General features: G+C 39.4%; 1 protein-coding gene across 1 annotated transcript; it reads right to left on the bottom strand.

The window, feature by feature from the left end:
- Positions 1-2980: 2980 nt before the first annotated feature.
- LOC141426354 (torsin-1B-like) lies at positions 2981-8294 on the bottom strand (the record flags this gene model as incomplete). The annotated part of the gene is given in 3 exon segments (XM_074085204.1): positions 2981-5885; positions 7597-7744; positions 8149-8294. Coding segments are annotated over 3 exon segments (433 nt in total), but the record flags the coding sequence as incomplete, so codon positions are not given.
- Positions 8295-13693: the final 5399 nt, after the last annotated feature.

Here is a 13693-nt window from a genome sequence, read left to right as displayed (position 1 = left end):
TTGTGATTGCGCAAAATTTTTATACGTTAGGCTTCTCAAACTTACTTCAAAGTGAGTAATGTTATTTTTTTTAGGCAGGTAACTAGTTTCTACTTTCATGCATGAATTTGGACTTAACTAGGATATAACAGCCGGATTTAATCGTAAAGGGTACATTTGCTTATGTTTTGAATGCCTATTGCGTATTAATACTCATTTTTTACCTTTTCAAAATTCAAATTCGAGGCTTCTCATAAGCGCTTCCGTTTTCCTGGACTTATTCGGACACTATATTTGTTCGGCAGTAATTTGATAAATTCTCTGTTCCTGATACATTTATTAGCCATTCACTGTTCCGCCTCGCAATGCGTGTTCTATCAATGTGTTGATATTTTACATAACTTTCGGTCTGTTTTTATATAAACTGTGATTGTTTATTTTTTTTTGTCCACCTTTTAGCGGTTTAAAAGTTTAATAAACAATATTTGTGAAACTAAATTCTACGTTGTTTAATTTATGCCGGCCTGGCTAAGGTCTACGGGCATCTGTGCTCATGGGCTTTTAGTTTTGCTGCAACACCTAGAAAAATATTTTCAAGTGTTTTGTAGTCTGTTCCATTTTCCGTTATTTATTTTTTTGGAGTCGGTTTTATGTTTTAAAATGTTATATGAAGTCTGAGGTGATTTATAAATGAGGGCGTGCAGTCGCTAGTCGAAAAATTCATTACGGACGCATGAAGGAAGAGAGAGCGCAGACAGTGCCGGGCTCGCACCGGCTAAAAAATCCGGCTGCATATCCCCAACTCTCCTCTGAAACTTACTACGGGACTTGTACTATTACTAAGGCCTGTATTCACTTTGATTAGTGATTTAGTGCAGGTGCTTAGTGATTAGGAGAAAACACTGATTAGAAACGTGTTCTATTTTTTTGCGAGTGGACTGCGAGTAGCCTTGTCCCGCGCGCCTCCCTTCCCCTTCACTCGCAGCGTGCCTGCCACTAAACACGTCTGGACAACAGTTGTTAGTGTTTAGCGGTTTAACATCACTACGCATATCTTATTATTTTTTATTTTTTTATTTTAATCACTCGCACCTACTAATCACCTGCACTTGCACTAATCAAAGTGAATACTGCCTTTATTCTGTGCTACGGGGAGGAGAGGGTTGAAGGGGTTTTCTTGTCTCACCTACTGGCTACTCTGAAATAGCCTCCGTGCACAGATTATGATGTAGAAACAAAACGAAGTAAGCAAGGTAAAAACAGTTTTATTCAACCTCTTGATACAGTTGTGCGTTACATCTTTGTTGAAAAATAATATAGACACAAGGAAAAAAACTACCAATAAGCATTAGGTACCTACATTGCGGCGTCTGATTGATCACTTTAATTAGTTAGTACTACATCCTGCAATGTATTGCTGCGGATCGATGTGTCCGGGATTTTGTTTGTCGAATTATTAAAATGGCTGACAAAACCGTTATGGGTAGAGTTCAAAAGTTGAAAAATGTTAACCGTAATAAACCATGCAAATGACAGACTGGAGAAACTTCTTTTGTCCACGAAAATTGCCCAATTTCAGTTCTACAACAAAGTTTTGACCGTATGGTCAATAGTTTGTAAATGTTCGTACTATTTTTAACCCCCGACGCAAAAAGAGGGGTGTTATAAGTTTGACCGCTGTGTGTCTGTCTGTCAGCTCTTAAACGGGTGGACCGATTTGAATGCGATATTTGAAAGCAGGTTTTCTAGCGATGGTTCTTAGACATGTTTCATCAAAATCAGTTCAGCCGTTTTAAGATATTGAACTTTGAAGTGACAAAGTCGGGGGTTTTCCAACTTTTAGTTGGGTTATAGGTTATTCATTAAATAGGTGGTACCTATTGGTGTTATTGTATCGAACTTTTTGAACTTCATCACCAGTTTTGTAAATTAAAAACTCAATTTATTAAATTAGTATTTATAAGTATGTACAACACAATCGCTCAGTAAACAAAGATAAGTAAGAGAAATAATAGACTATTGTCGAATGAAATTCGGACTCGTGATGGAACCATCTCACACTAAACGTCATCCTAACTGATTTCTTTTAGAAAAACAATGTAGAAATCAAGAATTTTCAATGAAAACTTTTTTGAAATATACATTATATTTATTTTTACAAATAAAAACTGAATCTTACTTATCCTTATTCAGTTATTAACGTCACAATTTTACAAATGAATTAGGTATTAACAAAATAAATATATTTTAAAGGAATGCAAACCTGCGTGTAAAATGATTTCATAACTGATTTGATTTCACTACATCCAGACACAGAAATAAATATCAAAATAGGAGACAAGGGTCACTAACGTATCACGTGTTCGAAACATGTCGAGCATACCCGGCATTAAGAAAAAAAAAGTTTGCCACTTTTTTCTTGTTTTGCTTTAGGTAGTACCTATCCGGGCTATTGTGCCAGAAGATGCATCAGAGAAAATGACATTTTAATAACATACATTTAGGGGCGCGTTTAGTACGACCCCGTATTTCTCGTCGCGGAACGAACGACAACACTGCACGACCTGATAATTCAATCCCTTATGACAATAACGTTAAGGTTTAAATTATCACGTCGAATTGCCTCACCCAAATAAAGTTTTTACGCCGCTTTGCGGCGGCGCTACTAATATAATACAAGAGCAACCGTCAAATAAAAACGTTATTAATACAGGAAGGAATTTTTAATGCCACCTGGGCCCAGTTTCTCGAAGCATATACGTATGTCTAATGATATTAGTGATTTGTCTAATTTTTTCATACAATTTATGAAAACAACAACATTAATATTATAATATGCTTTGAGAAACAGGGCCCTGAAGGGAAGTACTCTCAATACTGAAGATAGAAAAATGTACTCAAAGGAAACGTTCTTTTATATTTTCTGAAGATATAAAATCGCATTCAAAGATTTTTCGATTTATGTCATAGCCCATAAAAGTATGGCGTTTTTTTTAGTCGAGTGCAAAAATAAGTATTCATTCGAACCATTCAAAAATATGCTACTATAGCCTTATTGCGTCGAAATAAGTGTCTGTGGTACATATTTTTGAAACTTCGAATAAGTTCATATTTTTATAATTGACCCTTTCAGTAAATTTTCCTATTTCCAGCATTTAAACTACTCTTCTACTAATTGCCGTTAAAAAAATCTACTGTGTTTAGGTATTTATTAAAATTAACGTATACCTAGGTCGATCCACGAGAGCTGAATCGACCTGTACCGTCTGTACCTATCTAGGCAGTTAGTTACATTTAATAAAAAAACGCCACAACAACGAAAAATCCACATAATATAACTTACACAATATAATCTACATTCACATTATATAAAAATAGTTTTTGCCTACGATTTCATCTCCACAGAATTTATAGCAGTAATGAAGATTGAAGAGTTAACCCGCACTAAGAAATATTAATGAAGAATTACTAAATGCGACATCTGATCGCGGCCAGTGTCAACGCAGGTTTCAAAGTCTTCGTCGCTAAAGCAACCGTGCCTTAAGACTAAGGGGCTGTTTCACCATCCATTGATCAGTTTTAACTGACGGTTAAATGTGATGCCGTCTCTATTTGTTTTGTTTGAATAGACGGAGACGGCATCAATATTTAACCGTCAGTTAACACTAATCAATGGATGGTGAAACAGCCCCCAAGGAACGCTTATCGATTGTACAGGATTATCGATTATTACGGTGTATATACTACTTTATCCGTACCGCGGGTCATGGGATATCTACATATAAAAATTACAGTACTACAGCCCTTTACATGTGATTTAATGACAAGTAAACTAACAAATGTTAGCACATATTTTAAGCCTAATATTAATAGGAAACCTAGCTGCAAAATTCAAATTTAATATTCAGTCATAAATCAAAAATGACGGTCAAAAAAACTTCTTTTTACCTTAGCTATTACATATGTAGTGAGATTTTTCGCTACTGTCCCCAACCCTCACACACACCTAAGGCCTAAGTCAAGTGAGGATTTTGTTACAACATATTGTTCTTTACCTTCTGTCTGTATATAATCTGTTCCTTCACGAAGCCACGCCCCTCTTAATTTTTTGAGTGTAGTTGTAAATATATACAGGGTGTTCGGCACATGGACCGTCAAATTTTTTTGGAATATTATTGGGGTTATTTGCTATCTTTTCACCGTTGGACCTTGGGTCCTAAGTGTCACGGTTTTGGAGATATGATTTTTTTAATGTTTTTCTCAAATTTCCCGAAATCCGCCTTTAAACGATCGTATCTTTTTTTATTAATGTATGTAAAATTATTATTTTTTGTATTCAATACTTGGTAATACATGCTTGTTCAAATTTAATAATAATAATTTTTATTACAATTCAGTCTCAGATACAGTACGAGGATTTTTATTCCAAAAAAATACTGTATGTGTGAAAAAATCCTACTTCGAAAATCAATTATTAAAAAAAGAAAAGACATTTGAGTAGTTCATTTTCTTTAAATGACTTTTCTAGGTTATGAATGACCTTTCTAGCGAATTACGGGGGTACTCCGTCGCCAGGGCGGAAATTGTTCGGAGTCAGCGAGTAAAGCAACTTTATTTTTATGATCGTTTTTTTTTATAAAGGGTTGGAAAAATTGAACTTTATTTAATACTTAACTGTGTTCTAGTTAATATTTATCTTCTAACTGTTCTCCCCTGTTACTAATGCACGCCCGACATCTCTTTCTTACTTGAACAGTTACGTTAGCTAGCCGCATTTCGGCTTTCATTGTCATAAAAGCTGCGTTTATCCTTTCAATTAATACCTCTCGCGTGGTCACCTCCATAACATAAACTAACTCTTACGCCGTCCCCAGACTTAAAAGTCGAGAAGAGACATGAGAGTCGTAGAAATCGAAGTTCGTATCGTACCGTCCCTCTCACTCTCGTATTAAATAATATTAGCGTCAGCGGATGGCAAGATACGAAGTTCGAATTTTGCATTTCGTACGAGTATAACGTAGTAATATGGCGAGAGTAATTCTAGCTCACACTTACGCACAAGCGTTACATGTAGATTTCACAATGTTAATACCAATGTCTACACACAACGAAAGACTGGACTCAATGCAGTGGGCAGTTTGAATCTTCAAATTGCAACAAAACGATTTTTTGACTGATTGCGAAAATTAACTACGCCGGTTTGCCCCATTCGTATTTCAAATTCAGTACGATTTTATTCATTTTCGAATAAAATTTGAAAAATTTATCAAGATAGGTACACATATTTTGTGGTTCCTTCCCATGTTCTAATGTATAAAATTTAAAGCTGAGAAGCGTGATAGTATCCACTTCTACAATGTAGGTAGGTATAGTAACTTGAAATGAGGGGCATATTTATATTACGTCACATATTATTATTTAGAAGGGGGGGTACCGGCGACTTTGTGATACAAGAAGAGATTTTTATAATAAATGTGACAAGGTTACACATAAATAAATAAGAAAATGCATGTGGACCCGTAAATTATGCGCGTCAACATCTAAAACTGTGATGAAATCATATAGGTACGCATCAATGCACGTTAATATTAAATAGTACAACACTTGACAGCTCTGCTGTGCCCATTGTATAAGAGACAATGGTTTATGTTAACAACTAACTTAACAGTGTTAATAAGGTACATAGAAGATTGGAACATATTTCCACTTAAACACGATTTCTTAAATTATCACATTAATCCTCGTGGCAGGAGGAAAGCATTCGTATTTACAATTCACTGTTGGGTGCTTTCGCCTTGTATTTTTGTACAATATAGGGAATGTGTTTAGTGAATCTTTTGCAGCCGTTGTTAGCGAATATCGGTTGCTCCTCGGTCGGTCCGTATGTTATCACCGTCATCGCATCCCTGTGAAATATAAAATGAAACCTTTACCTACTGTAAAGATCAGGTTTGGCACGATAAAATTATTTCAATTTATATCTAACTAGCGACCCGCCCCGGCTTCGCACGGCCAAAATAAAAAAAACCCGGCCAAGTGCGGGTCGGACTTCCGTACCTGTACAACATTAGACATTAGCAAAAATGGACAAAAAAAACACGTTTGCCGTACGGGACCCCCTTAAATATTTATTCTATTTTAATTTAATTGTTTATTTTTAAAGTGAATTAAAACACAAATTAATATTCTGTGAATATTTCAAGCAACTACCTGTTGCCGTAAAGAGCACCCCTGAAATATTTATTTTATTCTGTTTTAAGTATTTGTTGTTATAGAGCGGCAACAGAAATACATCATCTGTGAAAATTTCAACTCTAGACGGTTCATGAGATACAGCCTAGTGACAGACAGACAGACAGTGGAGTCTTAGTAATAGGGTCCCGTTTTTATTACCCTTTCGGCACAGCACAGAGCTCTAAGAAGGTCTCTAATCGAGGGCACTTCACACACATTTTGCAGCGCCATTTTTCAAAAACAACACCCAACGTAACGTAACGTACGTACGTCAACGTAAGGTAGTTAATGCATTTTTTGGTTAGATTGATATTTTTAAAATGATAATATCTTTTGAATCTCTTGTCCGATTTGAAGAATTCAAAAAGTAATCTACAGGTATTGAAACCATCTTGAATATGAAACTGTTTAAGTATTTTGAAAAGGATTAATACAAAGGTATGGACTGGAGAACATGGTCTGATTTTAGTCGGCATATAAGTAGTTGTAGTGACATATCTACAATAGTTGGTCATATAGTATCGCGAAGTTTTTTGTAGATACTGATAGATTCTTTAATATTGTAGAACATTTTCTTGTTCTATCATCAAAAGTTTCCACAGCGCATGCGATGAAACGTATTTTATGGCAACTTTTTTACATTTTGAGGCACACTATTGAAGTTTTAGTACGGAACCCTAATTTTTTCTGGTAATAAATATTATAGCCTATGGCACTTTGGAATAATTTAGCAAGAATTTAGCATTCTAATAGTGAAAGAGTTGTTAAAATCGGTCCAGTAATTTTTGAGTTAATTCGTAACAAACATCCAAAAATCCAAATCTTTCCTCTTTATAATATTAGTATAGAGTAAGTATAGATGACAGAGGCGACGCAAGGCGTGGGCGAACGTGGGCCAGCGCGCACGGCCTCGCGGTCTAAGGGGCCTCGCGCCTCGAATGGTTCTTTTTTTTGATGCACATTTAAAAATCCGTCATTTAAATGTGTGGTGTTCCATCATAGGGCCTCGTAAATTTTTTCTTGCCCACGCCAAATTTAGGTCCTGCGCCGCCTAATGTTTTTTTTTTTCAATAAATATCAATGATTTAAACAAATGAGTCTATTGTACAGGTTCCTATGCTAATGAAAATTGCATACCTACAGTGTGCTGTTAGTGTGGAACTGCGGAAAGATAGGTAATTGACAGCTTTTTATTAAAAAAAAAAGCTATCACTCGATAGACGGCTAGTCTCTAAAATATTGCATTCTAAAATGAACTTTAGATTTAACACACGGAACTACCGGGTGCTACTCAAATCATGAAATTCCAATTTATCACAACCACCTAGTTGTCTATGATCAGTTCATTTTTCTCTTTAAAAGGGTTTAATATAGTGAACTTACGCCATCATGGCCTCCGAAGGGTCAAAAACCCCGTGGGCGCGTAGCTCTGCGCGTGCGCATTGCTCGACGTGCTGTTGCTCAAGCGGCAAGAAAGGGATGTAGTGGTCGATCAGGTGGTTCGCTATTGTGGACGATTTCTTGAAACCACCTGCGAATATAAAACAATTAAGCCCAACACACACAGACGACAGGTGCGGGTCGGTAGCGGGCCCGCGATGGGCGTATTTACATGGCGGTATATGGACGACATCGCACCGACGGCGCCGCCGCCTCTTGTCAAAGGATGCCGCGTGAGACGTACCGTATACAAGTGAATTTGGCAGTTTATATCGAGGTGCTGATACCGAAAATATGGCCGGTCGCCGATCCGACTCGGTCTCTGTGTGAATACGACGCGGCTCACGCGTCGGAAATGACCCAAGCCGCACACGCTCTATGTGCATGTTGCGCTTAAGGATTTGTTTTACCACTCTCTGTTGATCATCTCGGCCTATACATGCCCCACTGCTGGGACATATTCAAGCTGGGATGACTACAGAAATAAATAGATACCTGTGTAATAAGCAGTTTTTCTAATGATCGGCTCGAAGTTGTGGAATTCAACATTGTTCCTTCTAACTCCTTGAGCATAAAGATCAAGTAGAGTTGAAGCAATTTCTCCCCCACCAATGTTGGAGATGAAAATGAATATGCTGTCCCTGTAACAGGTTAAAAGAAATATATTGGTAATTCAAAATTAACATGAGCAGGACATTATAATAAAAACTTCTAAAATTGACTTGCCTGTGAGATAAAGTAGAGGAAGTAAAAAATATATAAATCTATAGCATGCTGCAGTTGTTTAACAACCTCCAATGGTGGCACTGTCATGTATTTCATCAATATTTTTAAAAGAGGAGAATCAGTTTAGAAACAATACTCACAAACTCACTAGGGCGCAACACCTGTTTCTGAAAGTACATTTATTATGACAAGCTTATATTTAACTTACCATGTAATTAAAATCTTGGAATCCATTAGACCCACTTCCAGTGGTTGGATTAGCTTGGAATTTGATGTATTCTAATTTTTTTTAAAAACAAGGAGTTAGACATGACCTTGGAGTTACAATAGTAATCTTGCCCATTTACTAGCAGCGCAAAAGTGATTAAAACTAAGGTTTCCGGACATTAATGGTTGAATGTTCCAGTAGTGTCGGCCATTTGTGTCAGAGAAATTAAAACATGTTCTGCCAGGAGACCTTAAATCAGTTCAGCGACATCATTAGAACCGATTGCAAGATTGTCTTATAATAATATCACCAATTCAGTGAATTCTTTTGCCACATGTCCGCTCTTTCATTTCCCACTAGTGCCATGATATGGCCCGGCAATCCATATAAGAGTAATCTTCTAGTTTTTTTTTCACATCGGTTTAAGCCTCTTTAATTTTCAAAATGATGGGAGTTTAGTTTTCATTTTAAAAGATTTCCTACTATTGTTGTAGATAGCTTTTAGCATCAGAAACCATGCAAGATTTTAGGAACGCTATTTGTCATTCCTGAGAATTTAATAGCACTCCAATATTGCTTAATGGATTTACAAGTGAAAACAGATGCTGGGCTGGGCGCTTTTTGAGTAAAAAATAATTTGGTCTTTGGGAATCCATACTGCTGAACCTACAAAGCCATTGGGATCAATTTTAGAGGCATCTGTGAAGATTTGTAGCCAATCCTGCCATTTTTCTACTTTTTATTATAAATATGTTGTTGGCCTCTGGGACTATCCTTGTCAATGCCAAAATCAAGGATAACTTTTGGAGAATATATCAAAGACTCATAATCGGCCTCAAATATGGGGTTCATGTAGGTGGTATATAGCGGGGACGAGAGTTTTTTAATTTGGAATACGACACAATGTATCTTGGCGTTTCCTTATGTGTCCAATATATGTTTTCAGACACTTCCAGGGAGAGAGCCTCTAGTCGGGGTATAAGAGGATGGTTGGATACGGAACATGCCTAAAAAGGAAACGGTCTGCTAAGTACTGTCTGCGGAGGGAGAGAGGAGGATCTAAGCATTCTACCTGCATGGCATTTTGGGTGAGGATTTCATTGCTCCCAGAGCAATACGTAGACACTTAGCTTGTATCAGGTCCAATTTTTTAAGTGCATTTTTATTGCAGGGTTCCACTACGAGTGAAGCATAGTCGATCTGGCTACGGATTATTGCATTATATAACAGTTTTTGGCAGTATGGGTGAGCGCCCCACCAGACTCCAGAAAGAGCCCGGAGAACATTAATGCCCTTTCGCATTTTCCGGTTATGTGCTCCAAATGGGGTACACCAGTCATTTTGGAATCCAGAAAAACACCAAGGAATTTAACAGAGTCCTTGCAGGGAATAACCTCATACTCATAGTTAATATCTATGTTCGGGATGGATCTGTTACGCGAGAAAGTTACAGTACAGCTTTTGGATGGTGACAAAGATAGCCCATGATCATCTAGCCAGACCTTTAGATATCTGAGTGCCTCATTTAATTTTGAAGAAGCCTCATCAAACGACTGTGTAACGGTGTATAACGCTAAATCATCTGCATATTGGAGTATATTACAGAAGGGGGAGACAGATTGTTCAATATCATACGTATATAAATTATAAAGGAGGGGGAGAGTACTGAGCCTTGGGGGAGTCCCTGCCATAGGGTAAGAGGAGTGTAGAAGCTATTGCCAGTTCGGATTTTAATTATTCTTCCCATAAACAACTTGCAGATAAAATGTACTATCCTCACAGGAATACTCAGCTGAAGCATTTTTGCTCTGAGCATAGGAAGAAGGACATTGTCATAGGCAGCAGAGACATCCAAGAAGCACCCTACAACATGGTGTTTTTGGAGAGGGCTAGTCTAATGTCTGAAGTCAGTATGCTTAGGTTGTCTATGGTACTTTTCCCCTTACGGAATCCAAATTGTGTGTTGGCGAGTAAATTATTTTTTTCTACAAACCACTCCAACCTATTTTTAACTAAATGCTCCAATATTTTGCCTATTGTCGCGGAAAGGGCAATTGGGCGATAGGAGTTTGCTTCTTGTGGGTTTTTACATGATTTGAGGATTGGGATTACAATTTGGGTCTTCCATGCCTCGGGGATTTCACCAGACACAAAAAACAGATTAAATAGATTTAGGAGGTGGTCTTTTGCAAAGCGACTTAGTTTACGGATGAAGATATACGGTATGCCGTCTTCTCCTGGTGAACTGTTACGGAGGCCGTCAAGTGCTAACTCAAGTTCATAGAATGTGAAGGGGCTGTCGAGAGGGCCTAGCCCGCTAGAGGGAGGAGATGGGTCTATGCAGGATTCCTCAGGAACTGATGGAGGGGCTAATTTGTCTGCGAACTCTGCCAACCAGGAAGGGGGATTATGGGGGGATGGTCGATCGGGATCGAAGGAGCCTCTGAATTTTTAATACTTTTCCATACCCGCGATGGGGGCGTTCTTGGATTGAGACTTTCACAAAATCCCTTCCATCCTTTCTTCTTCGCTTTTTTTAGGAGACGTTTAGTGCGAGCAGAGATTTTTTGGAAGTCAATAAAATCTTCAGAAAGACCGGAATCATTGTATTTACGTTCGGCGTTCTTTCTTTCTTTTATCGCCGCCGTGCATTCCGCATCCCACCAAGGAGGGGAAGGGATCTTGCTACTAGCCATTTTTTTCTTTGGGATGAATTTATCTGCAGCTTCTATCAGAACGGATTGGAAGTGGTTGTAGAGTTCAAGGGGGTTTAACAGGTTGGAGTCGAGCTCTTTTAGCCTTTTTTCTACATAAAAAGAGAAGTTTGGCCAATCTGCTTTATCCAATCTGTATTTAAGGAGGGGTTGGGGGGCGGGGGAAGGCTGAACAGAGGATGGTTGGGAAATGATAATAGGGAAATGATCACTTCCGTGTGATTGTCTCAGTACCTGATAGGATAGAAGACATGAGAGGTTGGGAGAGCAAGCAGACAAATCCAGAACTGAGTTGGGATTTTGTCCGGGGTATACCCGGTGAGTGGGAGAGCCGTCGTTAATAACTGAGACATTTATGTCATCAAATAGGTCCAAGAGGAAAGCGGAAAATGCGTCTGAGTGCGAAGAACCCAAGACGTGTTGTGACTGTTGAAATCCCCTAGGATGAGGAGAGGGGGAGGGACCGAGAACAGGATGGTGGAAAGATCGGGTATTAAATTTATATTAGGATGTGGGATATAGATGGATACAAAGTTGATTCCCATGACATTAGCCGCAACTGCGTTAATGTCATGTGAATGAGGAGGGAGGGGTATTTGGGAGAAAGAGTAATCTCTTCTGATCAACAACGCACAACCAGCACGACCATCACCGCGGTCCTCCCGGAGGCATGAGAATCCCGGATCCTGAAGCGGGAGTCCGGTCTCAACCATGTCTCCGAGATGGCCGCTACAGAAATGGAGTGCTCGTTGACGATTCTGACCAAATCAGGTTTTTTGGATAAGGCTACGGCAATTCCACTGAAGGAAATTGGCCTGGGGGGCCATTGGAGAAGGATAGCATCTCGGCAAGTGAAATCATTAAGGGGGCAACGTCGGGCGGTAAACAATCGCTCCATTTAGCGATTATATTTGTAAGAAGTTTGAATAACAGTTCCATAAGGTCATCATTGGGCGTCTCAACTGGCGTCCGTCGTGACGATAGGGCATAACCATTTGGAAGTTGAGATTGTGGGGTCGAAACGATATTTTATGGGCTTGTCGATCATATCCGGGAGACAGGGGGTTCTTGATCTAGCTTTACGGCTGACCGTCTTACGGTATGAAGTCGAGATGGGCGATTGGGGAGGGAAGGGAGGGGACCAGAGGGGTGATTGCCGGGGAGGACTAGGGTCTGGGTCAAACATAACCTTGGCCACGTCCGCGTAAGGGCGGCGTACGGCAGGGAAGCGAGAGGAAGCTTCTTGATAAGAGATGCTGTGCTCTGACATTGCCAATTTGATGGACTTTTGTCTACAATATTCCGGGCAGCGTTGGTCTGTCGCGTAATGATGGCCTGAACAGTAGAGGCAAGTCACTTGCTCAGGAGCGATGTTGCATCCTTCACCAGGGTGTTTTTGTGCACACTTGAAACAGCGAGCATCGGAGCGGCACTGGGCCTGAATGTGGCCAAACCTCAGGCATTTTCGACATTGGATTGTTGGGAGAACGTATACTTCGACCTTCAGCGATGTAAAGAAAGCAAAGACTTTCTCAGGAAGTTTTTGACCTTCGAAGGTCACCACAACAGTTTGAGTTGGAACCCAGGATGGAGGACCTCCCTCATTGGTTACTTTGCGTTGGAGGCGTCGGGCTTTGAGGATTTTTGCCATGTCCGTCTTTAAGGTCAGTCGCGTCAACAAATTCTTCCATCGACCAGTCGACTGGTACGCCACGAATCAAACCCATACGGGAAACATTGTATGTTGGGATGTGGGCTTTATATTTATTTCTGGACAAACAGGGGTTTTCTAAGATGTTATTAGCATCCACAGCGGTCATAAATTCTACCGAGACACGGTTTCTGCCTACGGACTTTATACCATCTTTTTTAATATTTTGAATGTTATCTCTGAATAAAGCGAGGCCAACCTTTATAGGTTGAAGTGAGATGGCCGAGTTGCTAGACTCTGCGTCTCGGGAGATGTGTACAATAAATGGGCCACTGTCATAAATGCCGTATTTGCGGGAGTCCTCGTCTAAGTCAGGGTGTTTGTAAAGGTTTGCTATAGATGCATTGTCGGCATCCGTTCCCTGCATCACCTTTTCCCTTTCGGTTCAGAAGATGCGGACGGCGATTGTTCCAAGAAACTAAGGCTACGCTTTCGTGAAATATTTTGCGTGTCCATCTCAATCGAGTTCATGGAGCTACCGCCGCCCGGATCCGGGGGCTCCTCGTTCCCCTCCATTACTTTGCCCTTGGCCAACCGGACAGATAGGTTATTGAGTTAGATCAATATTATGTACTTATTAAACCACCACCAGAGAGTTAATTAGGAAGGAAAGTTATTTTAAAGGAAATATAACCTAAAAATTGAACAGACTCACTGCACGGCGCTTCTGTCAATCCACTT

Source organism: Choristoneura fumiferana, chromosome Z (assembly GCF_025370935.1).
Source record: "Choristoneura fumiferana chromosome Z, NRCan_CFum_1, whole genome shotgun sequence".
Lineage (NCBI taxonomy): Eukaryota > Metazoa > Arthropoda > Insecta > Lepidoptera > Tortricidae > Choristoneura > Choristoneura fumiferana.
Note: the sequence above shows the minus strand (reverse complement) of the source record. Positions and strands in the feature narration are given on the sequence as shown.